Source organism: Macadamia integrifolia, unplaced genomic scaffold, assembly GCF_013358625.1.
Source record: "Macadamia integrifolia cultivar HAES 741 unplaced genomic scaffold, SCU_Mint_v3 scaffold1320, whole genome shotgun sequence".
NCBI lineage: Eukaryota > Viridiplantae > Streptophyta > Magnoliopsida > Proteales > Proteaceae > Macadamia > Macadamia integrifolia.
The window spans coordinates 41,650-55,383 of NW_024868158.1; the positions used below are offsets into that span (position 1 = coordinate 41,650).

General features: G+C 36.7%; 2 protein-coding genes across 2 annotated transcripts; one reads left to right on the forward strand and one right to left on the reverse strand.

The window, feature by feature from the left end:
- Positions 1-218: 218 nt before the first annotated feature.
- Positions 219-4,623, forward strand: LOC122063422. The gene is made up of 3 exons (XM_042627128.1): positions 219-371; positions 471-607; positions 4,112-4,623. The coding sequence occupies exons 1-3, from the start codon at positions 243-245 to the stop codon at positions 4,476-4,478; spliced, it is 633 nt and encodes a 210-aa protein (XP_042483062.1). The 5' UTR covers positions 219-242; the 3' UTR covers positions 4,479-4,623.
- A 4,161-nt stretch (positions 4,624-8,784) lies between these two features.
- Positions 8,785-10,068, reverse strand: LOC122063423 (UPF0481 protein At3g47200-like). The gene has a single exon (XM_042627129.1). It carries the CDS (start codon positions 10,066-10,068, stop codon positions 8,785-8,787), a length of 1,284 nt encoding a protein of 427 aa, XP_042483063.1.
- Positions 10,069-13,734: the final 3,666 nt, after the last annotated feature.

Below are 13,734 nucleotides of genomic sequence, written 5' to 3' on the forward strand. Positions count from 1 at the left end.
ATTGGTAGGGTCTGATCTTATTTAACACAAATATAATCCCTATCAGTGAAGTTTGATCATAAATATAAATTTCTTGAACTAAGATAAATTATATTGGTTATGACTATGGTTTTAGTAATCAGAATCAGATTGCCGGATTTCCAATTCAGCCATCTTAAAACCTGCAACTTACCATCTTCTTGCTAAATGCATTTTATGTTCAGATCTCCATGGAGGCTTGGGGACACAACTACTCCGGTCAAATGATAAGATTGCCTATGTTCGTCCGTGCCCTCTTTCATCAATTGTTATTTTTTTTCCTCTTCTTCCCAAATGGATTTTTGGCTCAGATCTCCAAGGAGCATTCAAGACACAACTATTTCGCTCAATTGGTAAGATAGCCAATGTTCGCCCTCACTTGTTGTTTTGCCCTTCTTCCTAAGCTCTCTAACTGGGTGCATGTATTTGTCTTTTTGTTTCTCTATCTTAAGGACCCATCGATACCCAATTCTTCGTTTACATCTATTGGATTTAGTACCAACCAGCTCCATCCCAACACCGGCGGCTATGCATCTAAAACTTACTCCTATAACAATGAGAGCGACAGAGAAGAAGATGAAGGAAAGGAGTAAGATTCTAAAATCTTGACTTAATCCTTTCTTTTCCTTTTTCCTTTCCATCAATTGCTATTTTCTTTCTTTTTCTTACTTTCATATAATTGATATATCTTTTTAAATTCATATTTTGGATTATGTTCCCCCCACCCACCCCCCAAAAAAATAATAATAAGGGAAAATTATACCCCTCCCCTGTAGTTTACCAAAATTACATGTGGGTTCAAGGGTTTGAGCGATTTACGCCCCCTCCCCTATAGTTTGAAAGACTTTTACAATTAGGTCCAATCTGTTAGTCACCGTTAATTTAAAACGGTTAGTTGGTGATTTCACCATTTTAATGCAGAAAATACCCTTTTAAAGAAGTGAAGTTACAAAAACACCCTTTAGTTAAAACCAAACCTTTCACACCCTTGACTTAGAACGAAATTCATCTTCAACCTTTGACTGCAACCGTTGACAAACTTGTTGGAGCGAAGAACATAGGAGAACAGTGATTCAGCCGAAGCTAACTTGCAGGAGCAGAGCCATACAACTCCGGCGACGCTCAGATTCACACCGATGAACCCCTCCCTTATATTTGATATGTTCTGTGCTTGGGGATGAATCTAGGGTTTAGAGCGTTTGTTGGTGAAGAATTTGTCTTCTCTTTGCATTGAAATTTCCCTTTTCCATATCTTCTTGTTTTCCATTAGGAGCTGAAACTGGAGCTTCTCTATCTCTATTGTAAGTGAATCCATTAGGTGGATTCAACTTCTTGAGATATAGAAGCTGTGTAACTTTCTACTCCCTTTCCTGCTATACGAAATAGGATTTTGGAAGTTGGAAGGAAATTTGCATCTACCATGCGTGAACGGAAACCTTTTTCTGTCTTTTTTAATCTCAAGAATATCTCCATTCTTTTAATCAGAGGAGAAGAAGAAGATTTACTTTTATTGGTGATCAATAATCAAATTCTAAACAAACAGTAAACGACACAAGCCTTACTCCGCATCAGCGGTTTCCAAGTTCTTCTCCTTCTATGATTATTGTAAAATCCATACCTCTTTCCTTCTTAAATCATAAGATCTTTTGTGGGTTTTAATGTTTTTAATTGTTTAGTTCTTCAGTGGTCAATTGGATTCATTGTTTTGTACAAGTTTCCTGTGTTTTGTTGTTTGTCATTGATTTTTGGATACTGATCTATTTGAGGAATATTATGTGCTTATATTGTTTGCTTGACAATGGGTTTTGGACCCTTTTCTTTCTGGGAATTTTGGGTTTCTTTCTCTAATGGAATCAATGGGTATTTCGGCAAGGTTTGGGTTAGGTTTAGGTGTAGGGTTTGGGTATAGGCTGAGAAAAGCACTAAAACAGAATTTGGGAGAAGAAATTGCTCGATAAATAGTCGCAGCAGCGGATGGTGACACTTGGGGGCTCTGTGTTTGAACTTCAAAATAAGAAGTTCGAACTTTACTGTTGGTTCAAGCTAGGAGAGAAAAGGTAGACATAGAGAAATTTTACTCTTTCAAAAATAAATAACTAAATAAAGAGTTTCGGTTGAGTGTTCTCTTACATGGGTTCGCCGGCGTGAATCGATTGAAAACTAAGCCTCACGGCATCTTCACCTGAATTTGGTTGCAGAGGGCTGATTTGCATAGGTATCGACTTCACCTTCTCCAACGGTTCCCTTTTACGAACAATCTCTACTTAATAGGATAATAAAATCTAAAAGGGTATAATGGTCCTCTCAAATCAAGACTATCTTTACTAAAGGGGTATTCAAGTCTTTTGATGTATGAAAGTAACAGAATACTCACACCGTCATTGTTAGGGGGGGCATAAATCGTTCAAACCCTTGGACCCACACATAATTTAGGCAAACTACAGGGGAGGGGAGCGTAATTTTCCCTAATAATAATAAAAAAAAAAAAATCAAATTATGCATATTTTTAGAGGTGAAATTTTGACATGTTTATGTATTAAAATCTACAAAATCATTTTTATTGGAAGTGGCAATGCCAAATCAAAATTTTCTACCATGAACAGTTTGTCACCAACATTAGAGTAATTGAACGAAGTAGAAAAATAGGGTTTTAGTGTTATCACAAGAAAGGTTTCAAGTACCGGTTTGGTATTGGCTGTATCGGATCGCTATCGACTAAGACCAATCCCCAATCCCTAACCGATCCGGATTGGTTATCCAAATCAGTTCAGGGGTAAAATAGTAAAATATTAATGCTTATTATAAAAAGTGGGGCAAAATCGACCGATACCCACCAATACCGATATTGATACCGTCCCTTAAATCCTTGATCACAGGTGCAATACCTTCAAGGGAACACCACATTTGAACATGTGTCTCCTAGACAAATGGGATCCCTGGATTAATGATTGAGTAAGAACATTAACAATGGAATCAATTTCACAAAACAGGATTTAAAACCATAGTCTCATAGAAAAAGAGACTAAAAAGGACCAAAAGAAACCCTAAAAGAGAGTTCCCACAAGTTTTCGATGCTTCTCGATCAGCCCTCTCCTTAGCTGGATGTATAAATAGAGAAAGATGAAACCTCAGTTTGTTAAAGAACTCACATGTCAAGTGGTGAGATCTTATTGGGTGATTTTGCCTTGGTTGCTCTAGTAAGACATGTATTTACTCCACTTAACAATATCATAGAGTAGATTTATGGGCATAGAGAAAATCACTGTCAAAAACCATAATCCATAGAAAGAACTTATTTAGGAAATCTTGACCATCATTAGACATATAAACTTTTGTGAAACACTTTTCAGCCGTAATTACTAAGAATATGTAAATTTAACATAGAATTAAAATTTATAAGACTACCACCGAGCTTAGATTTCATCCAATCACAATCGGATAGCTCTCTCTCGAGATATTGACCCTACACAAGAAATGTATTGAATGTTAAGAATCTCTTCTATTTGTAGGCAAACATTGTAAATCTAACACAACAATATATGGCTAATGTAGGCAGTAATCTTTTGGTATGCTGAAGCAGGCAATGTCTAACTGAAATGTTAAGAACCTTTAAAGTCAGTGATCCAAACTAACTATCAATTATAGTCTTGTTGCTTAGCTAACTGTTGGCAGTCCATGCCGAAGACATTCAGAGGATCTAGTTTGATAGACATACAGTATGAATGTTCTATTTATATTTTTTTAGACACATTCATTACAAATATATAATATAAAAACCCTATGAACAGAATACCCAGTTTTGTCTCTAGTTGAAAAAAATATAAGGTTTTATCCTAGGAGAGTCAATCACCATGAAACGTGAAAGAAAATATTAAAAAAAAAGAATCAATTCAATTGGTTTTGATGGTAACACATGTGTATCTGTCAATTTCCTGATTTTTTTTTTTTTTAATGATTCTTCTATAGAACTTGGAATGTTTAAACAAATTTACTATAATGAGACAGAAAATGGTGGTAGTAAAACTATTGTTCCTTTCAATTTGAAGATTCCTGCGGTTTCTAATTTCTACATTTTCATTGCCATACTCTATAGGAGAATATTAAATATTGGTAAGAGCCTCTGTGGACCTAATTCAAAGGAGATTAATGTGGGAATCCTATGCAATGGACCTGGGACGGGAAGGGTCCAAGGAAGGAAACTATTGAGTCTTAGTAGTTGCAACTATGAACCTTTTTCGACGATGATTTATGTGGAAGTCCAGGACTATCAATGCTTATGTGAAACTGTAAAGAACGATGTGACAGTGGAAGACATATGTAAAGCTCTAAAGAAAAAGTATAAGAGAGGGGATAGCAGGACGTACGTATTGAAATATAGAGGAAGTGTCCTAAGAAGTTCCAAGAAGCTCTCCTACTATTCTATCAAAAATGAGGATCACCTTGAGTTCAGGAGGAAGTAAACGTTCACACAACAATGATTACTTACTCCCCAATGTTTTATCAATTTCCACTTTTTAATAAGGTGAGTAAGAATTGTATCTAAAGAAGAATTAGGTTTGAATATTAAAGTTACTCCCCCAATAATGTTTACTTTTTAGGAGCTTTACGAGCCTTTTCATTTAATAAGAATAGAAGTGTTAGTGTGGTTGCATGACCACACGAGTAGATGGAATGTATCAAGTCTGTTTCTCGTCAAAGTAACTAGAAGAAATTTGTGTTTTATGTTTGTTTTCAATGTAAAATAGCCAGTAGTAATAAAAATAAGGTAAATTATTATTGTCATAAAGGTTTGTTATTTTTCTAAATGCCACAAAGTATTTATGTAGTCACCTTTTTTATCTCTCGGTAAGATATTTTTTTTGCTAAAAGATGATTTTATTAAAAATAAGAAATGATATCAAAAAGCAGAAAAACAAGGATTATATCTGTGTCTGTCCAACACATCATTTTCCAAATCAGCCACTATGTGTCTCGGGAAGGACACCGAGAATTCATAAAGCCCAGATTTAGAGGCCTTCTTAGCAAGGAAATCAGCAATTTGATTAGCTTCGCGAAAATAGTGAGAGATCTTCCATGGAATAGACTCCAAGAAAGGAAGAGCAAACAACAATCTTTGGTCTTTATCTAGTGTCGACCGAGCTCTTTGAGTATTAACTCTTGGGTTTCATGCTCTGAAAAGGATTGGTAAGTGTGGACTTTGGGAGTCGTAACCTCACTCCAATTCTTCCAAGACTTCATGAGAGTGTTCATTCTCTCCTTAAGCACTTCACCACTTAGTATGAAATAAAGAAACGTTGCCAAAGATGAGTTCATTCCTAATTTAAGTTATTGGAGGTATTTTGAGCAGTTTTTTTTTTTTTTTTTTTTTAACCATTAATGCTAAATTGGTTCTCTCTCACTCATGGTTTTGAGTGAGGAATTTTTTATTATGAAGTAGAGAGGTTCAATGAGACTCTCAAGCTATATAATAAAGGTTTAGCCTATTCGCTAGAGGCATTTGGCTCTGGTTTTTGGGTGCTAGAAAGTGTTCTCTGAGTTTCAATAGTATTCTTGACAGTGTTTTTAGAGCTACCATAGTCCGATTTGTGCACACCTTCCTATCCAGTTCCTAAAATTTCTACAATCTCAATTACTTCGTTTAACAAAATCTCTTGATTCCATTTGATTCTTTGATACATATTTTGGTATCATTATGTGATCATAGATATACCTGTTGGATTTATGGGCTAAATTAATTATTCGGGTTGATTAAATGGGTGAGAGTCAAATTGCATCAACCGGTTCGGTCCACTCTCAAGCTTAGGGATATGCTGGCTCAACTCATTGTGGTTTAGGGTTATTCAATTGATTCTTGTCCCATGTGGTCTGCTCTGATACCACTTGTTAGAACTCCCTATGGGTTTGAGTTTGAAACCCTATTGAGGAAACCACACAGGAAAAACAAGAACACGAATCTAATAAAATTATGGAGGATCGATTTGTACCTTTCACCTAGTATGCTGAAGATGATTGATGTTGGTCACTCCCACTTTCGCTCTCTTGGCTTGGCTATGGATCTTCTACAGCCCCTTAAACCTCCTTGGTTCTCTCACTTTAGTGGTAAAGTGGGGAAGAGTGAATAATGGCTGTAGGGACCCAAAACCTAGTATTTATAAACTGTCCTACACTCAAAACCCTAAATCGATGAAGAATATATTGTACACATTGCACTGAATACCCTCCCTAGTCAGTATAAGGTTATCCAATCTACCTACATTGCACTGAAGGACGATTGGAGCTTAAATGAGCTCATTTCCATTTGCACTCAAGAGGAAAAAAAATTGAAACAAACTAGGTTTGAGAGTGCACATGCAACTTTCCACAAGGGATCTTCTGGTGGACCAAGCAAAAAGAACAAAAATTTTTCTAACAAAGGAAGCGTCAAGCCATATGACAGGACTAATAGCTCTCAAGAACTTGACACATCTCAAAAGGCTCAGGATGAAGAGAATACCAACAACGTAGAGTGTTTCTGGTACCATAAGAAAGGACATGTGAAGAAGGACTGTTTTATTTTCAAGAAATGGTTAGAAAAGAGGAAGAATTCTGGGGTTGATAAGCAGGATGATACTAAGAAAGGGTGAGGTAGACTGATCATCAGCAATTCAGAGCAAGTAAAATTTGGTCCCATCAAGTAGTTAGGATTTCTTTACATACAGTTATTTGAAATGCTTGATTAGTGGGAGCTCTGGTTTTGTTTAGTATTTGTTTATGTTTTGAACCTTAGCCCGTATGTTTTGGGGCACAGTTTGATGAATTATGGTTAAGTTTTAGCATTTACATTATGCACAGTTATTTCTTGAAATATTTGGTTTATGATTTCATTTGAAAATGTTTTTATAGGTAGTAATTGTCTTAGTTATAGGCAATATTTTACCACAATTCAAAAGGTAATGTTTACCACATTTTAAGACAGTATTTGTCACAGTTCATAGGCAATATTTGCCACAGTTTATAGGCAGAAGGCCACAGTTAGATATTAACCACAGATCAAAGGCGATTTGCCACAGTGAAGGTTAATATCTCAGTTAAGGACCTACATAGAATGACAACAGTGTAATTTGAGGATATGTCAATATTTCTATGATGGTATCCCACATAGATTCGTGTTAAGAAACTTACTTATGTTTGTAATAACAGAAAGTTGTATGCCGTATATTGAGGTGTATCTTCTGCTGTTATTCGATGTGAGTGGTTTTTCAACTGAATCACAGTAAGAGTGGTTAATGTAATAAGATTCTATGGCCACACCAATTTAAAAGACATCCTTATAATTAATGTAGCCCAAGTGGGAGATTGTTGGATTTATGGGCTAAATTAATTATTCGGGTTGATTAAATGGGTGAGAGTCAAATTGCATGAACCGGTTCGGTCCACTCTCAAGCTTAGGGATATGCTGGCTCAACTCATTGTAGTTTAGGGTTTTGAGTGCAGGACAGTATTATAAATACTAGGTTTTGGGTCCCTACAGTCATTATTCACTCTTCCCCACTTTACCACTAAAGTGAGAGAACCAAGGAGGTTTAAGGGGCTGTAGAAGATCCATAGCCAAGCCAAGAGAGCGAAAGTGGGAGTAACCAACATCAATCATCTTCAGCATACTAGGTGAAAGGTACAAATCGATTCTCCATAATTTTATTAGATTCGTGTTCTTGTTTTTCCTGTGTGGTTTCCTCAATAGGGTTTCAAACTCAAACCCATAGGGAGTTCTAACAATACCGTCATTGTTTCAGCAAAATCAATGGTGTTATGCTTCTCTCCTAAACATGGTAGTGGTGAGACCATCAGTTGAAGAAGAAGGAGTGGTGTTTTACTTTTAGCATTTGCCCATCAACAAAAAATAAAAATAATATACATTTATATATATATATATATATATGTAGGTAAATAAATGTATTAAAGAAAGGGGAAGGAAATTCACAACCCCGAAAGGGTAACAAGAGCCCACATGAACTCAAAGACAAGAGCTAAGAAGTCCATTCAACTCAAAGGACTGCAATCGATGCCCAAAGGGCTTCAAGTCTCACATTTCCAATACCACATGAGCTATGAACAAAACAAGGAAGTCTATCAAGGGTCACCAAGACAAATCCGGTAATCCAATAAACATCTCTTCTCTGTATCTATCCAGGCGCCAAGGGAGCATCTTCGATGAAAGGGCTACCGCTTTGGAGGGCATTGGCCTTGCAGAGGGCTGACCAAGCTTGTAGTTGGCCTAGTAGAGGTGACAGCCAAGACTTAGAACCGGCCTGACAGAGGGAAACAGTGAAGCAGCTGTCGGCTGACCATTGCTGGCAGCAAAATGCAGAAGCCAAGCGAGCCAGGCAAATGGGGGCTAGCCAAGTAGGGCTGGTGGTGAACGGTTGTTGACCAATTAGTGGCGGAACAAAGGTGCAAAAATCAATTTCAATTTCAAAATTGAAACAACTCCTTAGCTATTTCAGAATTTCTATTCCATTTAATTCCTATTTCACGAAAATAAGGAGCAAAACTCAAACCAAATAATTTCTAAAATAGAAATCACCCCATAAAATTGAAATAGAAATCATACCAAATCAAGCCTTATAATTAGTCATGTAAGAGACATTAAGGTGAAAAATCCCTACAAAATACAATTTATAAACTTCGTCAACCAAGCCGGAATTAAACTTTCCATCTTACACTCCATGTGACAAATAAAAACCATTAATTTGGGAATGGCTCTCTTCGAAGAATACCTAATTAAGTTTATGCATGAACATTGAAGACCTGCATGGTGGTAAATACAGTACCCCAAGCTGTAAGAAAGAGTAGTACAATTGCTGCAACCACTGAAATGATCGTCCATGGGTTGTTGCAATAATCTCCCTTCAATGTTGCTCTCCATTGGTGAAATCTCCTGTTATAATATTTGTTCACTTTCTCACAAAGTTCACTGTAATAAAAGTCACTATGGGTAACTTCATTGCAGAGATTGCTAAATAGAGAAGAGACCTTATTATCGTCACCCAAATGATTCATAATAATTCCACGATCACGAAGAAAAGCCACATCATCAGAAGAGTTAATAAGGTAATCCATCAAGATCGCATATGATGTTATGTAGTGCGTACCTCGAAAACGGTATTGCTCATAAGCAATGAGATTCCGAAAAAAGGAATCTGTATAATCAGTAATACATAGTAGAGGGATCTCAAATACTCCTTTATTGAACTTTACGTCGATCAAGCTATTGCTTGTAAGTCGCTTCTTGAACTTAACACCAGATCGCCGGAGCTCCACCACACACGGCAGAGATTCCAGTGGTGAACTTAATAATGGTGGCAAGTTCATGGTCCGAAGAGAAATACTAAATGTATAACTGAGCAGATCTAGTAAATGGTTGTGTCTAATGTTCATGTCATTTTGACGATACCTGTGCATAGCCTGTGGTACCAAATCATCAAAGTAATAGAGAGCCAATTCGATAAGTGTTAAACTATCATTTGGATCCTTACTTATATCAAATAACCTTTGAAGAACTGAGATGGGTATTTGGTTTTCAAGCAGTACCAAGTCTCTCACAACCCTAGCTTTCTTTGAAATGGAATAGAATATAGGGTCATTATCATCTACCGGAACATATCTTGCTATTTTCCGGAATAATTCAATGATGAAAAACCCATCAAGGAGCATCATTTCTAAGAATTCCCTAGGGCTTAAATTGATAGGCTCTGAGTAACATCCTCTGGCTTCAGCTTCTAACTCCTTGAGAGCTTCCACATACTCCTCCAGACTGGTTCCATCTCTTGTTCGATCAAGAAGTGCTTTTGTGTATTGCAACTTAAGGTCTTCCATGGGTTTTAAGTTTTCTATACCACGGTGATAAGGGCCGATGGAGACCATCTCTGGCGTGTAGGCATCTTCGTTCATTTTGCGAATTCTTTTGTGGACTCTGTAAATACAAGTTGTTGTCCCCAAGGGTGGATTGCACCTCTGAGAAAGCTTTTGTCTGAGAGAATCTATATCTATGGAAGCCTGGTTCTCCACCATATCGTTCTATCTGCTCAATGCCATCCATTCGAAAACCCATTAGATATGGAAATGGTAAGGTAATTTATGTTAACGATAACTAAAATGATGGTCTACGTACCTCAGAACTGCTGATACCAATAAATGAAGGGCCACCTGAGAGAACAAATTGAAGATGTTGTATGCTTCTCTTAACTACTGTAAATTCATGCTAGTACTTATTATAGAGCTTCTAGTACTTAAGGCTTTGAGTTGGAGTTTGAACTACCAAAAAAATGGAAGCTAAGCAGTAAAAAAATTGATATTTTAACAGCTTGAATGAAGTAGCAGCATTGTTGTCGTGGATGTCTTTGCAATGCCCAATGAATTACTGCCCATAAAAAAATGCAATGTCCAATGAATTTGTCTGTATGGCTACTACGGCAAATTTCAGGTAAGGGTTAGTAAATAGCTTTCCATTTATTTATTTATAGCAATAGTATGGGTTCCATTTTCTTTCCACGAGGTCAAGTTGTCCATTTGAGGTAGGCACCACAAGTGGATGAAGACATAGAGCAAGTGGAGACAGGGTTGTGTTTTACCAATTATTATTTATGGGAAAAGGGTGGCCACACTATCTGTGCATATCGCAAGTTAGTGTCCAATGTGTCTATCTATCTCTTCTCCCTTTTTTAAATGATTCTTATCCTTTCTATATGATGTTCTATCTTGCACTCCCTCCATTCATCGGTGTCATTTGTTAGTTTATAGCACAAGGGAAGTTTATCCACAACCTTTTCACATAATATATATTTAGAGTAAAACATTATTACTTGGTTGCAAGGTCCTAGATCAGAGTGAGGGTCAATGAGACAACACGCAATAGCATCAATATGAATAAGCTTTTTTATTTCATAGAAGAGGTGCAATAATTTTACACACCCTATGTCTAGGTGCATGGATTACGCTACCATAAAAATTTATTTTTCACATATATTTATCAGATGTGGATTGACTCCTTTATCGATAAAAACACCTGTTTTGGATGCATTTGTTATTTTTTAATGTGACTTTTGACTACTTAAACTATACTAGAATAGATTATTTTATAAAAATGGTTGGTTTCAATGCATTTTCTACACCTGCTCACTTTAGTATTTTTTTTTTTTTTTTTCTTTTAAGATTTGAGGATCATTACTTGATTGTCCTAGGACATCAACTAGGGAAGGAGGAGCAAAGCATCTAATCAAAGAGGTAAAGTGATCTTTTTGCCATTGAATTTAAATCCTCTGCAACGAGCAGTGAAGTGTTATGAGTATCGGACAATGGAGAGCACTTAAGCACGTGCTCTAAAGGGCTTTTAGTCAACCAATACTCACTGCATCGATGCAATAATTTCAGACGATTTTCACATTTTTACCACCTCTTCATATGAACGTAGAAGATATACCACCTGGTAGGAATCTTTTCCCTTTATTTTTTTATTTTTTATGTGAGACGCTTTTGGTTGGGATAGATTTTTTCCTTTATTCGCTCCCCGTAATTGTTGGGGTCAGGTAACCGAGAAGCCACGCGCCTCCCAGTGAAAGAATTTAATAGAGAATTAAAAGTGAATCCCACTCAGACGGTCACACCAGTCGACACCTACCATGTGCTCCTCCTCCGCCCAATCACCAATGCCAATGTACAATCATATTATAATCTAACCCTTCTTTTTCTTTGTCTTTCTTGGGGCTACATGAAGAACGATAGACATGACAAGAAAAGAAACTCTTCTCTCTCACTCGATAATGCTTGCTTATCTTTTTTATTCATAAATATTTCTTCTCCTTTACTCCAAATGGCAACCACTGTAAGAGTGTTAATGGGGTTGATTTTTCAGTTGAATCGATTTTGTTTAATATATCAAACTATTAGGACAAAATTCAGTTTAATTTCTTTTTATTGGATTGCCCTAATAAACTCTTAATCCGTCAGTCTGTTGTCAAGTTATCACGAAAATAAAAGGGGGAGGGATCGTTGCGTATCCCATGCACTAGTGGCTAATGAGCACATGTGAGGGTATCCAATAATAGTGAGATTTTTCATTTCATTGGAAGGCACAAGTGAGCAACAATAATGAAATGCCTCTCGCTTATAAAGTACTTGAACAAATCCAATGGAAAATTCAATATTGTTAGTACCATGAGATAAATATGGTAGGTAATGGGCTTTCAAGGCATGCGGCAAATAATAGATGTTCAGCTATATGGGATCTTCCTTCGAGGTTCTCTATCGATGACATTGAATGGGATGCAATTGGAAAACCAAGATTTTGCTTTTCATGACTTCTTCTAGTCCCTTATGGTGATTTTGTCATTTGTCCTGATCTCCTTCTCTATTAATGGGAATGCCGAAGTTGGGGAAGGGAGCTGGGTTCTTTATGGTTTATTTGTATCTTGTTAGGGTTCGGCCATTTTCTCATTCTTTTTATTAATATATTCTTTGTTGACCTTAAGCAGAAAAAAGGGCATGTGCGGTCATTTTTGTCTTCATGTGTTTGGTCGTAGGCACCATGTAGTCTGATAGCCTTCTTATTCCCTGAATATAAATATTGAATTGAATTTCCTACCTAGATGTGTAACATATGCTAGCACCTCCTTGTGTCTCTTTCTTTCCTCCCCATATGAAATGACATATATGTCCCCTATTATGGGAGGAGAGAGAAGAACAAAGGGAAATGCTAACGTTCTCTATGCAACCATTGTAAACCCACGTGAAAATGGAAAAAAATCCCAAAGTCCACTGGTTACTAAAACTATGTTTGGTATGCATTTACATCCTGAGAATGCATATTCCCATTCTCTTGTGCATTCTTTAATTGGGGATGAGAACATTGCTTGGATACAAGTTCGGCTAAAATGCATTATTTATTTTAGAATGTCTCAGGCGTTTTATCGAACACCTCATGAACAACTTCTACCATATAGTAGCAGTTGAAACACTAATGATATTAAGACGGCAGGACAATGTCAGGTATAGTGGGCTCACTGTAGAACATGAACATGAGGTCGATCTTGACGACTTCTTCTTCTTTGAACACTTTGTTCATCATCAGATGTCCATCTGCAATTTTGTATCTTCTTGTCAATTGATGGATCGATCTTGATTATCAAAAACAACTGAGATCTTTCCTAGTGATCTGAACTTAGGAACAGAGATAAATAGAGCCAAGAGGACTGAAGAAACTGATTAGACCGCCATTTCGTACTCCCACTTAATAAGCGCCCAATGAAGAATATGTCGAAAGAATGTAGGATACAGGTAGCCATTTGAGAATTTAAAACAAATTATAAGATTAAATGGAGGAGCAATTAAGTCTCCATTTATTACATGATAATAGCACAAGTGAACACCGCTGCACTAATAAGAGTGATAAAAAGAGCATGTGGATTGGAAAAAAAGGAAAAAAATTGGCTACGAGCTAAGGGTTGCAGCTTGTAGAAATGCAATTCTAAAAGCGATGCAAAAAGTAATGAAAAAACTAAAACAAATGATACAAAACATCATACACCTACTTTATAGAACCCATAATGTTGGGTTTGCAATAGCCGACTCTTTTTGATAGATTGTTAGGCCCAAATGAGAGGAAAGCCATGATCTTTTTTTTTTTCTTTTTTCTTTTTTTTTTGATAGGTAAGGAGGAAAGTAGGTCACAATCAGGAGGCT